This window comes from Pecten maximus, chromosome 9 (genome assembly GCF_902652985.1).
Source record: "Pecten maximus chromosome 9, xPecMax1.1, whole genome shotgun sequence".
Lineage (NCBI taxonomy): Eukaryota > Metazoa > Mollusca > Bivalvia > Pectinida > Pectinidae > Pecten > Pecten maximus.
This window is the reverse complement of record NC_047023.1, coordinates 17,982,713-17,999,202: the sequence shown is the minus strand read 5'-3', so window position 1 is coordinate 17,999,202 and position 16,490 is coordinate 17,982,713. Positions and strand designations below refer to the sequence as shown.

General features: G+C 36.4%; 1 protein-coding gene across 1 annotated transcript in view; it reads right to left on the bottom strand.

The window, feature by feature from the left end:
* Window positions 1–323: 323 nt before the first annotated feature.
* The window catches only part of LOC117334472, a 50,125-nt gene continuing 33,958 nt past the window's right edge, over window positions 324–16,490 (bottom strand). Inside the window, exons 14-23 of the mRNA XM_033894115.1 lie at window positions 15,885–16,089; window positions 14,816–14,964; window positions 13,859–14,080; window positions 11,942–12,168; window positions 10,651–10,882; window positions 10,112–10,385; window positions 8,801–9,057; window positions 8,096–8,333; window positions 7,378–7,478; window positions 324–5,890 (exon numbers count right to left, since the gene is read on the bottom strand). Of these exons, the coding sequence (XP_033750006.1) occupies window positions 4,859–5,890; window positions 7,378–7,478; window positions 8,096–8,333; window positions 8,801–9,057; window positions 10,112–10,385; window positions 10,651–10,882; window positions 11,942–12,168; window positions 13,859–14,080; window positions 14,816–14,964; window positions 15,885–16,089 (2,937 nt within the window). The 3' untranslated portion in view covers window positions 324–4,858. The remainder of the gene's footprint in view (window positions 5,891–7,377; window positions 7,479–8,095; window positions 8,334–8,800; window positions 9,058–10,111; window positions 10,386–10,650; window positions 10,883–11,941; window positions 12,169–13,858; window positions 14,081–14,815; window positions 14,965–15,884; window positions 16,090–16,490) is intronic.

The window sequence follows — 16,490 nt, the reverse complement described above, 5'->3', positions numbered from 1 at the left end:
TCTTGTCACGTTGACTGTTCTGGCGACATCAATCTGTTTGACGTTAGCCATGAGCATGCCAATTGCCCTGTCTCTTTGCTCTTTTGTGAGTCGTGGCATCAGTAGATACTCTTATTTTTTATATGGTATTACATCTCAGTTTACTGTCAGAACTTCAGACGCCTGTGGTGGCATTGCTACACTCACTGACGCTCAATGTTTAAATATCAGGGTACATCTCTGATACAGGTATATGCATGGTTCCCGTGTCAAAAACCAATAACATACACTGCATTATCCATTCATTTACATGGACCGTTTCACACAAAACAGACACTTTCCCAGTAAATCAGTAAGAAGTTTATTTCATCTGGATTAAAATCGTCTGAAAAAATCACGCCATTGTATTACTCATATTACAATATACTGCCATCCATGTACAAGAGGCCTAATGGGTCTGTCTCACCTGCTTCTTAAGCAACATTGAAGTTGATCTAGGTCATTAAACTGATTTTGTGTCTCTTGGTCATAGAAAAATCACTGTTTAAAGATTTTAACACATTTGACCTCAGTGATCTTAAATTAGGTCAATGTCATTCATTTACACAAACATGCTACAGGCCCAATATCAGGTCTCTAGAGCTCTAGGTTTTTGAGCAGAAGTTGTTTCAAGAGAAAAGTTGATGCCATGTGTCAGAACAGCCAGTCGACCAGACGATGAACACAACACCACAGGTGAGCTGAAAAACTACACACACTCTTTTGACATGTTGACATATGTTAAGTGTATTAGAAAAAATTAACTTAAAATTAACTGTCTTTGTAATGTCTTGAAGATTATTATTTTGTCAGTGACAATGGCAATTTTTCTTATGAAGATACCACCACCTTGATGAAGTTTCAGGGAGGATCAAGCAATGGACATATATTCCATAAATGCATACTTTTTTTAAAAAGTGGTACTTTAGCATTACATTCTATGTAATATCCCTTCAAACAAATGATTAGTAGGTTATTCTGAGAAAAATGCTTAATATTTAACAAAATTTTGAAAAAGACACAATATTACAAAAATGTAGCATTTTGAGGATTTGTATAAATAACAGAATTAATGAATTTCAAAAGAATGTCTGCAAAGTGTAAAGGAACTTCTGGATTTTTGTTTGTTTGTTGGGTTCATCACCCCGTGAACAGCCAGGGTCATTTCGAGGTGGGGTCTCCCATAGTAGTACAGTAGTAGGTAGCGACCTCACTGAACAACATTAACAGGAGGCCCGACACATGACATCAAGAGCAATTACAGGTACAGTAAAGTGTCTTGCCCCTAGACACAACCATGACAGCACAGATCGGCCACTTTCTCATATTCCAGAGAAAAGCAAACAAACGTGGATAAGGGTCGAATGTCGCACCATTCATTTTGGATCTTCACCGGTTTACAAGACTGGTGCTCTAACCGACTGAGCTATTGCGGCCCTTATATAGATGGCAGTATAAAATTCATAATAATAATTACACAATAAGCATCAAAGGCACTGACAAGGGAGAAAATTCTGTTAAATGTGATATGTGTCGAGGCCGAGATTCAGAATCACGCAGTTTTGACAGAATTAGAAATGATGATGTGATTGTGTTTTGGCTGCAACTCTATACACCACAGGAATATTAAAGGTCATGTACATACATGTAGAGATAAAGTTGAATTCACCCGCAAACTGTAAAACCACACAATTATTACACATTATTGATTGCGCTTATTGATGTATAACAAATACATATTTAAGATATAAAGTCTAAAAAAGAATTCATTGAAAAAATAACTGATGTTCTTAAATATGATGTACCTTTAGAGAAATAGCAGTATCGACACACTTAGTTAACCTACTCAAAATCAAAGATACTGTCAACCATATTTCTCAATCAGTCTCAAAATTAAACATGACCAACAAAAGTCAAAGGGCAAAATCTATTAATTATTATAGTAATAATAATTTAGTAACCCATTTTACCAAGTTTGGGTATAAAAATAAATACAAGAATGGAATGTAAGTTGATGATATAAAACATGTAAAAGTGTTAATCCTACAAACTCGAAATGATTTAGTGTAAAACAATTCTGATATAATTAACAAATAAACATTATTATGGCACTATCTTATATGAAATGTTTAAAAAAGAAAAAAAAATCATGTAAATGCAAATACAAAAGAAATAAACTATATATATACATCATACAGTGTATATGATAATTAGAAATAGAAACTTAAATCATCTTTGACTTGCTTTTCATTAATTAACCCACTACACTGTATTGGCGTACATGACATGCCCTATATAAATGATACTGTGTCAATTAAATATATTTAACAATTAATCTATTATCAAAACACCCTGTATAACTAATACACTGTATATCATACAGAAGTGCTTGACAGAGATTTATAGGAAATATTTTCATTGTACTAGTTTTTTACCCTGAAATTTAAAATAGCTATTAAAAAAGCTAACAAATGGAAAAAAAACAGTATTTTTTCTCAAAAATTGCAGCAATACTAATGATTTTCCCCCTTAATTTTGAGAAAATATAATTTCATTCAATATGCAAAAACAACAAATACACAATATCACTGTATGATTTAACTATAACAACACAATGGTATGATTGTCTGAAAGTGATTGAAAACAGCAAGATTTCAAAATTGTCTGCTGCTGAAAGCAAAGAGTACATACTATTTTCAGAGCATGTGATTCAAAATGAAAGAACATATCATGACATAATTTCAGGAATATTGCTGTACTACACAAGATTGTGTGTATTAGAAATATTGTCATAACAACATGATCATCAGTATAATATGAGATACAAGTTTAGACCTTGACCTTTGGACCTTGATCTTTGACCTTGATTTCTGATCTCGATGTGAATTAAGACTCATAATTATATATTCACATCAATGGACTAAGGGAAACCTACATGTGAAGTTTGATAAATATCCCTTCAGCACTTTTCAAGAAATAGTAATTGTCAAAATCCAAGATGGCTGCCTTATGACCATTTTATTTTTTAAATGGGCAACTAAGGACCAAGGGAAATCTAAATGTTAAGTTGGAGAAAAATCACTCCAGTATTTTTCAGGAAGTAGCAATGAAAAACTTCATCTGTCAAAATCCAAGATGGCTCCCTGTCGGTCATTTGGTTTTCCTAATCGCTATCAAAATTGAATTGACACAACTAAGGACCAAAGGGAACGTACCAGTGAAGTTTGAGCAAAAACCCTCCAATGCAATGAACGGACGACAGACCACTGATACAATCCGATAACGGTGGACTAAAAAGGTGAGGTAAGTCATTTCTGTAATTAATCAAATATCAATTTGTTATTGGAGAATACTTATACAGCATTTAAACAAAAATAAATACTCTATAGTAAAGATATCACAGCTAAACAAATATGTATGGAATGTATATCACAAACTGGCAAAAGGTGGACGGATTGAGTAAAACTAATAAAAACTATATCTAATGTACATAGAATGTAAAAATCATGTAAAAAACTGATAAGTAGCAAATACATATAAAATCTTATATATCTTTAAAGATAGGAATACTTAGACATGGGCCTGTATATATCACCCAAATTTATCAAACTAACTACCAATCAACCAATTCAGTAACCTAAACCATAAACTAAAATCTTATTATATGTCTTTTTACCTGGATATCTTACCATATTTTTGGGTAGTAAGACCATACCTTGTAAAAAACTCATCCATATATTTTGCAATTCATTAGAAAAGATTTGTACTTCTATAATGATCCAAACTCTACTTTTAATTGGAGAATTAAACAGATGGGCAGATTAAGGATAAATAAGTCATCTACATGTAATTAATCTACATAGATGAACAAAGTTTATCAATCTTTTCGCCAGTCTTTCTCAGATGAAACAAAGAAGAAAATGCAGCATCTCTCAGCACAAAAATAATCTAACGCCAAACTTTTTTCTTCTCTCGCCTTCATCCTATTAATATATGGTGTTGTGAGCATTATACGTCATGTCAAGATGTGCTATATAACCGTTTGGTATTACAGTAGTACACAAGCTGTGCTATATAGCCGTTTAGTATTACAGTAGTACACAAGCTGTTCTATATAGCTGTTTGGTATTACAGTAGTACACAAGCTGTGCTATATAGCCGTTTGGTATTACAGTTACGTAGTACACAAGCTGTGCTATATAGCCGTTTGGTATTACAGTAGTACACAAGCTGTGCTATATAGCCATTTGGTATTACAGTAGTACACAAGCTGTGCTATATAGCCGTTTGGTATTACAGTAGTACACAAGCTGTGCTATATAGCTGTTTGGTATTACAGTAGTACACAAGCTGTGCTATATAGCTGTTTGGTATTACAGTAGTACACAAGATGTGCTATATAGCTGTTTGGTATTACAAGCTGTGCTATATAGCCGTTTAGTATTACAGTAGTACACAAGCTGTGCTATATAGCTGTTTGGTATTACAGTAGTACACAAGGTGTGCTATATAGCTGTTTGGTATTACAGTAGTACACAAGCTGTGCTATATAACCGTTTAGTATTACAGTAGTACACAAGCTGTGCTATATAGCTGTTTGGTATTACAGTACACGAGCTGTGCTATATAGCCGTTTAGTATTACAGTAGTACACAAGGTGTGCTATATAGCTGTTTGGTATTACAGTAGTACACGAGCTGTGCTATATAACCGTTTGGTATTACAGTAGTACACAAGGTGTGCTATATAGCCGTTTGGTATTACAGTAGTACACAAGCTGTGCTATATAGCTGTTTGGTATTACAGTAGTACACAAGCTGTGCTATATAGCCGTTTGGTTTTACAGTAGTACACAAGCTGAAGACTTTTTATTTGGAGGATCTGGTTTTGTTTCTTCTTTCGGAGCTGTCTGCTCTTTTGATTGGTTTGCAGGTTTAGGTGCTGCCCCCTTTGGTTGGTCGACAGGTTTTGTTGCTCCTTTAGGTGCTGCCCCCTTTGGTTGGTCGACAGGTTTTGTTGCTCCTTTAGGTGCTGCCCCCTTTGGTTGGTCCACAGTTTTTGTTGCTCCTTTAGGTGCTGCCCCCTTTGTTTGGTCGACAGGTTTTGTTGCTCCTTTTGGTGCTGCCACCTTTGGTTGGTCCACAGGTTTTGTTGCTCCTTTAGGTGCCGCCCCCTTTGGTTGGTCCACAGTTTTTGTTGCTCCTTTTGGTGCCGCCACCTTTGGTTGGTCCACAGTTTTTGTTCCTTCTTTAGGTGCTGCCCCCTTTTTTTGGTCCACAGGTTTTGTTGCTCCTTTAGGTGCTGCCCCCTTTGGTTGGTCCACAGTTTTTGTTGCTCCTTTAGGTGCTGCCCCCTTTGTTTGGTCGACAGGTTTTGTTGCTCCTTTAGATGTTTTGTCAGGACCTTTGACTGCTGTTTTTTGATCCCCATTCGATATAGGCAGGATATATTCATTGATTTTACCATGGAGTTCATCAAATTTGCTGCCGTCCCAGGACATCTGGATGTTTTCATCACGGTAGAAATTGATAAACAGAAGCTGTGTGAAGACCATACTCATTGGTCCAGCAGGGGGCCAGTCGATCTTCTCCAGCAGCAAGGGAATCATTGGCTTCTTGAGAGAATCTCCCAGACTCACCTCCCTCCGACAGTTGGCCGATAGGGAATACTTGGTGGTTACACAACTCAGGATGACTTTACAGCCACGGACACCCCTGTCAATCTTGTCATAGAGCGAGTCCCCTCCTCCCATCTGGTAAATATCCATCCAGCAGCTGTAGCCAAGTTCGTTCAGCCTCCTGTACAGCTGTTTAATCTCCTTCTGTTTGCCCCACTGGTACGATAGGAACACGTCTGGAGATGTTTCTTCTTCCTGTAATAGCAAAAGCTCTCTTTCTGATACTTATACATATGTGCAGATATGTTTCATTTTATCAACTGATAAGGGATGAAATGTATACATTTAATGCCCTTGAAAGAGGGAGACATGAATATTGTGTTATCCTTTTATGAATATTTTTCCTTGAGAGCCAATAAGTAATCTTTGTCTAAAGGGGAAACTGATTATTCAAATTTTCTCTTTTAGACCAAAATAATAGCACAACACATGGAAATAAAATATGTACATGTACACCTCTAATTCCATTAACCAGGCTCCAGGATTATGAAACGATCTGTAGTCTAGAAAACCTATAGTCAATAACTGATAATGTATGAAAAGTTAGGTCATACATGATTGGCTTACCAAAACCTATGATATAAAACTTTCTCATGATTCTGAAGCCATGTAACGTTTGGAAACAAGAGAGGGATTAGTCATTGTAGGAGTCACCAGGTCAGTTGTAATACCCTGAACAGTTGTGACCGGTTGTATCTTTATCAGTCATTGTAGGAGTCCTGTATCCACCAGGTCAGTTGTAATACCCTGAACAGTTGTGACCGGTTGTATCTTTATCAGTCATTGTAGGAGTCCTGTATCCACCAGGTCAGTTGTAATACCCTGAACAGTTGTGACTAGTTGTATCTTTATCAGGTATACACCAGGTCAGTTGTAATACCCTGAACAGTTGTCACTGGTTGTATCTTTATCAGTCATTGTAGGAGTCCTGTATCCACCAGGTCAGTTGTAATACCCTGAACAGTTGTGACTAGTTGTATCTTTATCAGGTATACACCAGGTCAGTTGTAATACCCTGAACAGTTGTGACTAGTTGTATCTTTATCAGTCATTGTAGGATTCCTGTATACACCAGGTCAGTTGTAATACCCTGAACAGTTGTCACTGGTTGTATCTTTATCAGTCATTGTAGGAGTCCTGTATCCACCAGGTCAGTTGTAATACCCTGAACAGTTGTGACTAGTTGTATCTTTATCAGGTATACACCAGGTCAGTTATAATACCCTTAACAGTTGTCACTGGTTGTATCTTTATCAGTCATTGTAGGAGTCCTGTATACACCAGGTCAGTTGTAATACCCTGAACAGTTGTCACTGGTTGTATCTTTATCAGTCATTGTAGGAGTCATGTATCCACCAGGTCAGTTGTAATACCCTGAACAGTTGTGACTAGTTGTATCTTTATCAGGTATACACCAGGTCAGTTGTAATACCCTGAACAGTTGTCACTGGTTGTATCTTTATCAGGTATACACCAGGTCAGTTGTAATACCCTGAACAGTTGTCACTGGTTGTATCTTTATCAGGTATACACCAGGTCAGTTGTAATACCCTGAACAGTTGTGACTAGTTGTATCTTTATCAGTCATTGTAGGAGTCCTGTATACACCAGGTCAGTTGTAATACCCTGAACAGTTGTGACTGGTTGTATCTTTATCAGGATAAATTTCGTCAAACACTCACCTGTGTAGTTTCTTTATTTCCTGTTGAACTTTGACCTCCATCTCCTTTCTTTTTGGTAATGACGATTTCCTCTGCCACAGGAGTCCACCAATCCTTGTACTCTGTATAAACAAAATATGGTAAAGCTGTTATCAGAAAATATATTTATCATATAATTATAGCCTGTTATCAGTGTCCTAACACCCATTACGCAACCTTCGTTATAAACATGCATGTAATAACATCTATAGCAGAGCTGTGACTGGATGAAGGTTCCCATAATTACAATTTTGGGGTCATATCAACTCGGTGTCACATGCATGGTGACATCACCAGAGAAAAATGAATCGAGTGAGCTGTTTCAGATGCCGGGCAAAATGGTGTCTTTTATGACTTTTTGCTAAAATGTTTTTGTTATGCATGTACTGGAGGTGTTATAAAGCAGAATCTTACATGAGCTACCATTTCAAATGAAATTTATTACAGAAAACTGTTACACCTTTTTAATTTTACCGAACCAATTCCATAGTGAAATGAGGAGTATTAGGTCTGGAACTTTAATTCCTCTTGAGAGATTTAACAAATTCCTACCTATTTTCAAAATAATTTCTGAATAGAAAGCTGCTGTCCTTATGAAGTCTGATTAAGATCGTATATACCCCGGTGGGTACATGTAATGAGATGCTCCTACATCATTAAGACAAAAGAGTTATGATTGTAGACGTGTTTATCTAATTACCTCCGGTGATAAGAGATTCGTCAGGCATGGCTTTATACATGTTGAGTTGCATCAACAATTCCTGGAACTTAGGAACTGGCCAGTAGCGTTGGTCATCAGTCTCCTCCCCACCTCGCTGGAAGAACCTCACAAACAGGTACTCGCTGAAGATGGGTCCCATGGAGCCCCTAGGGGGCCAGCTCATCTTCTCCATCAGGAGGGGAATCATGGGCTTTCCCAGGCTTGTGGATAGGTTCACCTACAACAATAATTAAATAACCTTTTTAAAGTATTGGAAAGCAACAGGAATACATATATCCACCACAATACAATGTCTCATAATGATCACCTAGCCATGAGCTCTCATTAGAATTACCCTACAAATCTCATTAGAATAGATGTAACCATTCTGAAGCATATTTGATATATGACACTGACCCCTTGCTGTCCCTGACAGTACAGCCTTGACCTTTGACCAATGTTATGTATAGGAGCTTGAGATATAAACAAAAATAACAGATGATTATTAACAAACTATTTAGTCATGATACACTCATTTATTAAGTTTTATAAATTTATTTTGCCTAGAAAAGACCGTTATAAAATCTTTTCCTTTGTCTTCTTGTTAGGTATTTGACCACTGACCCCTTTCTTTGTACTTGACTTTTAACCCCTGACCTTGTGTCGGGTGGGAGGTAGATATTTGTAGGAATACTAACTACTTACCTCTCTGTTACAGTTGGGAGATTTGGAATACTTTTCCGACACACAACATATGATGATTTTTGCCCCACGGATTCCATTGTCAATCTTCTCAAACAGTTTGTCGCCACCTCCCATTTGTCCAATGTCCATCCAGCACTCATATCCAGCCATTTGTAAGTGGTTCCGTAACAACTTGACCTCATTCTGATGACCCCACTGGTAACTAAGGAAGATAGGTGGAGGTGTGGCATAATCTACCTCTTCCTCTACAACCCCCTCTGAGGACAGAAATAGGAAATAACATCAGACAATACTGAGCAACAATACACTGACACAAGGATTCACTACATTGTGTCCTTTCATAATATGCATTCCATCTGAATACTGACCTACATCCTTCATGACATTCTCTACAATGGTATTTACTGACCTACAGCCTTCATGGCATTCTCTACAATGGTATTTACTGACCTACAGCCTTCATGGCATTCTCTACAATGGTATTTACTGACCTACAGCCTTCATGGCATTCTCTACAATGGTATTTACTGACCTACAGCCTTCATGGCATTCTCTACAATGGTATATACTGACCTACAGCCTTCATGGCATTCTCTACAATGGTATTTACTGACCTACAGCCTTCATGGCATTCTCTACAACAGTATTTACTGACCTACAGCCTTGGTGGCATTCTCTACAACAGTATTTACTGACCTACAGCCTTGGTGGCATTCTCTACAATGGTATATACTGACCTACAGCCTTCATGGCATTCCCTACAATGGTATTTACTGACCTTCAGCCTTCATGACATTCTCTACAATGGTATTTACTGACCTACAGCCTTCATGGCGTTCTCTACAATGGTATTTACTGACCTACAGCCTTCATGGCATTCTCTACAATGGTATATACTGACCTACAAGCTTCATGACATTCTCTACAATGGTATTTACTGACCTTCAGCCTTCATGGCATTCTCTACAATGGTATTTACTGACCTACAACCTTCATGACATTCTCTACAATGGTATTTACTGACCTACAGCCTTCATGGCATTCTCTACAATGGTATTTACTGACCTACAACCTTCATGGCATTCTCTACAATAGTATTTACTGACCTACAGCCTTGGTGGCATTCTCTACAATGGTATTTACTGACCTACAGCCTTCATGGCATTCTCTACAATGGTATTTACTGACCTATAGCCTTCATGGCATTCTCTACAATGGTATTTACTGACCTACAGCCTTCATGGCATTCTCTACAATGGTATTTACTGACCTACAGCCTTCATGGCATTCTCTACAATGGTATTTACTGACCTACAGCCTTCATGGCATTCTCTACAATGGCGGCAGCATCCATCCTGTTCATCTCCTGTAGGGCAGTAAGTACAGCGTGGGTGGCCTCTATCGTCTTGTGGGTGGCGTACCACTCACTGAGGAGGCCCATACAGGGGTCATGTTGGGTCGCCCAGCCTTTAATGTCATCTGGGGTGTACGCTAACCTCTGGGCCAGAAGTCTCCAATCATGTTCTGTGGTAGGATTCATCAGCTTGGTCAAATCTCTTGACCATTTAGGGGCATTGGTCATCGTCTTTACAGTATAGAAAGAGACAATGAAAGGAATGATTCCATGAATACAAAGATAAAAGCTTGATTTAAGCAAGGACCTTGAAATTGAAATTTTAAAAGGTAAGTCTTTTGTATTCTCCTTTCAACCATATATAGAATATCACTGATATAATTACTATTAAAATCAGTGTTTGATGTTTAACAATGACCTATCAAATTTAATGCAGACAAATCAAACATGACCATGTCTTTAATTCCAACTCCTTTTTTATTATTATGCCACCTACCTTGTTGTCAACCTCCTCAACTTTGATCTTGGTTTCATCCAAATCTTTTTCTACAACATCCACACGCTTATTGACAGTTTTAAGTCCAGTTTTGACCGTTTTGATTTCCTTTCCCTGCTTGTCCACTTTTTTATCCACCACATCGACTTTCTGTGAAGTCTTGGTGACCTGGGTGCTGAGGACATTGATGTCTCCCTTCTGTTGTTTTACATCCTCCACTATGCCTTCCACACTGGCAAAAATTATTTGGGAATAAATTTCAGCATAACAATATTTTTCATTTCCAGTTGTTTGGTGTTTACATGCAATTCCTAAATTTTTTTTTTACAGATCTAAATACATGTAGATGATCAATATAACTGAGTATTTACATTTGGCACCACAGTCTCCCATTGCCTCAATGTTAAACTAGGCCGCATTCATAAGCATATAGATGCAGTCAAGATCACATTGTTTCATCACTTTGATCAATGTCATGGTAATGCTTTGCTACGTGTTATTGAATCAAATGCAGAGAGGATAAAAATTGAGAACAATTGTTTTACTATGCTGTCATTTTAGCGCTTTGTTGATCATTGTCATGGCAAGGCTTTGTACTGTGTGTCAGATTGGTTGCAAATCAATCACAGAAAGAAATTGGATTAAAGATGCTATTCTTTCAAATGAACATACCAGGAAATGGGTGAAAATAAAGAATATATTTACTGAAAAAATACAAATTTTAACACAGGTTAATATAAATACAATAAAAAATAACAATGAAACGACAAGCATCCAATTGTTGACTGAGGATGCAACATTTATCCTTGGAAATGTAGATAAACAGTTTACATCTTTGACACAGTCATTGAGAATCAGATTTGCTTAAGATTGATTTTGATTTTTTCGGCATAGCCGTATAATATTCTTTTGGTCCCGAATATGACGCGACAGGTGGCATTACTGGTCAAGATGAAGTATGTGATTGGTCAATGTAGTGGTAAATGCAAAATGCAGATATGCAGTTAAAAAACGAAACAAAGTTAATATTGAATGCAAGCTGAATAAGTGGATGTATCATTAATAAAATTATATTCCTGATTCAATGCAGTCTTATTATCACCAAAAATAATTCAAACTGATATAAATTTGTTATCCGTGCTGAAAAGCATTACTTCGTTAATTTATTTCACCAGCAGTTTTATATCATAACCACCGGCATTAAAACTATGCCGTTTATCTTTTTTAAAGATATTTCTTCCAGGTCAATTACAAGCAGCCCCAGGCAGATAAAACATGGTATCATAGTCACCTTATACCATCCATCGCATTAAGAATGGATGTAGCCATGTCTTTGATTCCACCAGTGTCCCCGTCTTTCTGTAGTTCCTCAATGTATGGTCGGTACGGCTTCAGTCTCTCTGTTCCGTGCTGAGTACCTATGGTATGAATTCCATCAATCAATGCCACCTTGTAGACAGGACTTTCACACTTTTTCGAAAGCTTCACAAAGTCATCCAGAACCGTATCTGCTAACTCCTGGAAAGTTGAAGAGAATATTGAGAGAAAGAATATCAATACAACACCTATTACAATTGATCTTGTTAAAAGTTGACATCCCTTCATTTTCCAGTAATTTCAAGAGAAAAAATAAATGGTAAAATTATAACCAGCTTTATCATTAATTATTACTATGGGCGAACTTGATTCTGGCTTGCCGTTGGTGCCGTTTGCCGGTTTTGAGCTTGCCGTCGGCACGTACATTCAAGCAAAGCGGCACAGTTGCACTATGGCCGACATAGACCAAAACATATTTATTTTTATTTGCATATTGCAAAAGCATTGTAAACATCGAACGCTGCAGAATATTCAAAATCAACTTCCAATGTATTTTGCAGTATATGTATGACTAAAATGGCATGACAGGCTCAAAACAAGTTGAAATTCTTTAATTTCTCACTTAATCTAATCTTTCGGTTGAACACAACGCCATCTTGTTTGCCGGTGCTTTCAAACTGGCAGGAATGTTCACCGATCGGCACGTGCCGAAATTGCGTGCGCATATTCGGGACACAATCAAGTAATTTTGCCCCCTTGCCGCCTTGCCACCGACGCACCGGCACGTCAGAATCAAGTTCGCCCAATGAAACAAATTAATGGCTATTTAATGACTATTACCTAAACTAAATAGATTTCATGACAGATTTATGGTTAATAAAGGGGCATTCCTTCGTTTGAATAAAGTTTAGGTCATCAAAATTTAACTTACTGGAAAATATGTATTTTTTCCAAGTAGTAAAAGTTTTGATCTTTACATTAATAAGGCAGTTTTACTCTCAAGATAAACTAAAGTTCTTTGAGTATGAAGTCCTGAAAATTCTAAATTCGACCCAAAGTACATGTTTCACTAATTACTGCAAAGGCAGTATTTGTATACAATACACCTTTTTCCTGTACATTTTTGTGTTAATTGCATTACAAGTAGGCACAAACACTCAAATAATCATCGTTTGGACACTGATTTCATTAATAGAAATTATTCATGTTTCTGATGTGCGAACGAAAGAAAGCCCCTTTTACAGCTAGTTGACCATACTTGTTAGTTCTAGGCTAATTTAATGTTAGATAATTTTAAGGGTCAAGAAATATGACTGTTTCAGAAACAACTTTCCCTTCGCTCCACAGAAACAAAACCTGAACTATATCAAAGTTACATCAAACATCAGTATTATGATACACCCAGTATGTACCAGTAGCTTCCCTGATTGTTAGAATACTGGTAAATTGTAGTGAAGTCATTCATTTTATATGTCAACTATCTAATTTGTACATCATTAGCTCTGTTGAGGTCAATATATACAAATCTATCATCCTTCAAAAATTACTGCATACCGCAAAGGTTTTTTTGATGGTTTCATTTTTTTGCAATTTTAACAAAAGTTTTAAAAAAACAGATGTATTTTTTACAGAAATTATGAGATGATGTACTAACAGTGCATAGTTTTTTTGTACTATCTATCTTAGACAGGAAAAACAGAACCCATTTAAAACAACAATATTTTTGTCAGCCTCTGGTATCAGGAAATACAATGTTTTACAGGTCCATCCATCACTGAATCAACCTCCATGGACATTAATAATTGTAGAATTACAGGATATGCAGAGGAAGTACTGGTAAGGTAATATATTAGTGTAAATAAGTAAACAATGATGTTTTCGATGCCGTTACCTTGTGATGGAAGGCCAATGCAACACCAATGGTTTGTAGAGCAGACGTGAAGGTTAAGTTCAGTTTTGGATTCTTCAGAACACGTTCAACAATGTTCTTTCCAAACAATTTTGGCTTCTTAGGAATGACATAACTCAATGCCAATAAAATCCTGTACTGATCATCTTTGTTGTCCACGAATCTTTCTGTCAACATCATGTCAACACTCTCTTGTGTAAACAGCTGAAAATCATTGAATGAAATATCACAGGACACGGTTGGACATGGATTCGGATATTATAAGAAAACTTATTCAACAGATTTATATATTTTTCAAGCCAAAGACGTGTCGGTATGACACAGATATCTTTGTCAGTAAGGAGTAGTCTTAATGGCTTTGATAAGAGGTGTACTCATGAATGTGTAAGGTACTAGTTTACCAAGGATGATTGCCTAAGTGAATCACCAGATGGCCTGGTTCTGGTTTTATTTGAGGTGATTCCACTTTAACTTTCACCCTAGATATTGTTATTTACCATCACATGATATATCCCTCAACACCTTTGGTTTACCTTTCTTTTTCTGTGACATTTTTCATTTTGTGTATGTGTTTTGAAAAAAATAATCATACTGGAGTTAGGCAAGACTCTTTAATAATTTTGGCCATACTGTTTTCTGAAAATTTCAATTACTGGTAATTTAATAACCTGGAAAAGATGGCCATAACCAAATCAAAACTTGACCTGTATATAATCATTATACATTAATTTTATATCAACAGTTCTACATATGTATCCTTAAAGAGTAAATGTACAGAAACCAAATAATGATTGAATCACGGCCAAGATATATGTCCCTGCCATTTCATCTGTATATCTCAAAATAGCAATCTTCATTATGAAACAATTATTTGACAAACTCAGTGAGCAAATAAAGCAATACTTAAGGATTATACAAAACTGTATCGGTATAAGTTACCTCTGGTTGTTTTTCACCGATATCCATCAAAATCACAGACTGCATCGATCCTGAGTCAGCATCCTTGTCTTGTTTGATAGCTTTCATCAAGTCGATAAAATCTTCTTCTGACATCCCATCACCCTCTTTATACGGCCTCCAAACGGCAGCTGTAACAGTTATGATTGGTCTAAACAAATATTCTAGTCAGTTATACGGAAGTATGATTAACAAATATTGTAGTCAGTAATACTGAAGTATGATTGGTCTAAACAAATATTGTAGTCAGTAATACTGAAGTATGATTGGTCTAAACAAATATTCTAGTCAGTAATATTGAAGTATAATTGGTCTAAACAAATATTCTAGTCAGTAATACTGAAGTATAATTGGTCTAAACAAATATTCTAGTCAGTAATACTGAAGTATGATTGGTCTAAACAAATATTCTAGTCAGTAATACCTTTATACAGAGCAGAATGTCATTTTGTCTTTTTGAATATGTGACGACCACTTGAATCAGTTGTTAATGGGGAGTAGAAATCTTAAATTATTTCATTAGCCTGTCAAAATTTGACATCAGTAATATGACAGGGCTTTGTCTAAATCATGAATATATATATCCATACAATCATGATTTATACAATACAGTTGTGATTATCTTGAAAGAATTATTGCCCTTTACTTATTTCAGTTGTTTTTTATTTTACAAAATATACTTATTTTCTTGTTTTTCAACTGATCTCTTTGAAACTTGGTAGTCTTTATTATTAATATTTATAGTTGTGCTTTCCTGAACAACATTTCGACTTGACAATTTTTGAAAAAGTGATTATAATTTGTTCTTGTTAATCTCTATGAAACTGCTAGGATTTATCACCATTTAATATAGTGAACGTTTCTTGAGCAGAATTCTGATTGAGTAATTTTTCTTTTCACATTTCCATATTTTATGTATTTTGAAATTTAGATTCAACACCATGACATAATGATCTCTACACCTTTCCGGCTGGATTACCTTATAAAATAACAATGATTTGTATGAAAAAAAAGACTTATTTTAAATGAATATAAAAAGTTGAATACTTACACAAAGCCTCAGAGGAGCGAGTAGCCTTGTACCACTGTATCATTGGCTTCATATAAGGACTGAGTAATTGAGGTGACTGGCTACTGGCCAGTGACAGAACATTGCGAGCTCCTGTCTTTAGATTCTCATCTTCATGTTCTAGCTGTTTTATGATGGCGGGTATCAGTGGTGCCAAGACTTTATCAGCACTGTCACTGCCAAGATGCTGAAATTGTATAAAAGATCAAGTTTACAACAATAAGGTTCAAACAAGAGGCCCAAAGGAAATTGCCTATTGGATCAAGGCAAAGTATTATCTTTAAATTCATACAGTATTTAACAATGATAACAAGCAATGAAATCTATCCAATTTTGGGACTGACTTAGTTTCCATCCTGCTTGAAAAAGTGATTTCAAGGTATCCCTTTTTGGGTCCATGATAACACCACACATTTACCTGTACAGTAGGCGGTATGCCTTTGTGGGTCCCTGATAACACCACACCTTTACCTGTACAGTAGGTGGTATCCCTTTGTGGGTCCCTGATAACACCACACCTTTACCTGTACAGTAGGTGGTATCCCTTTGTGGGTCCCTGATAACACCACACCTTTACCTGTACAGTAG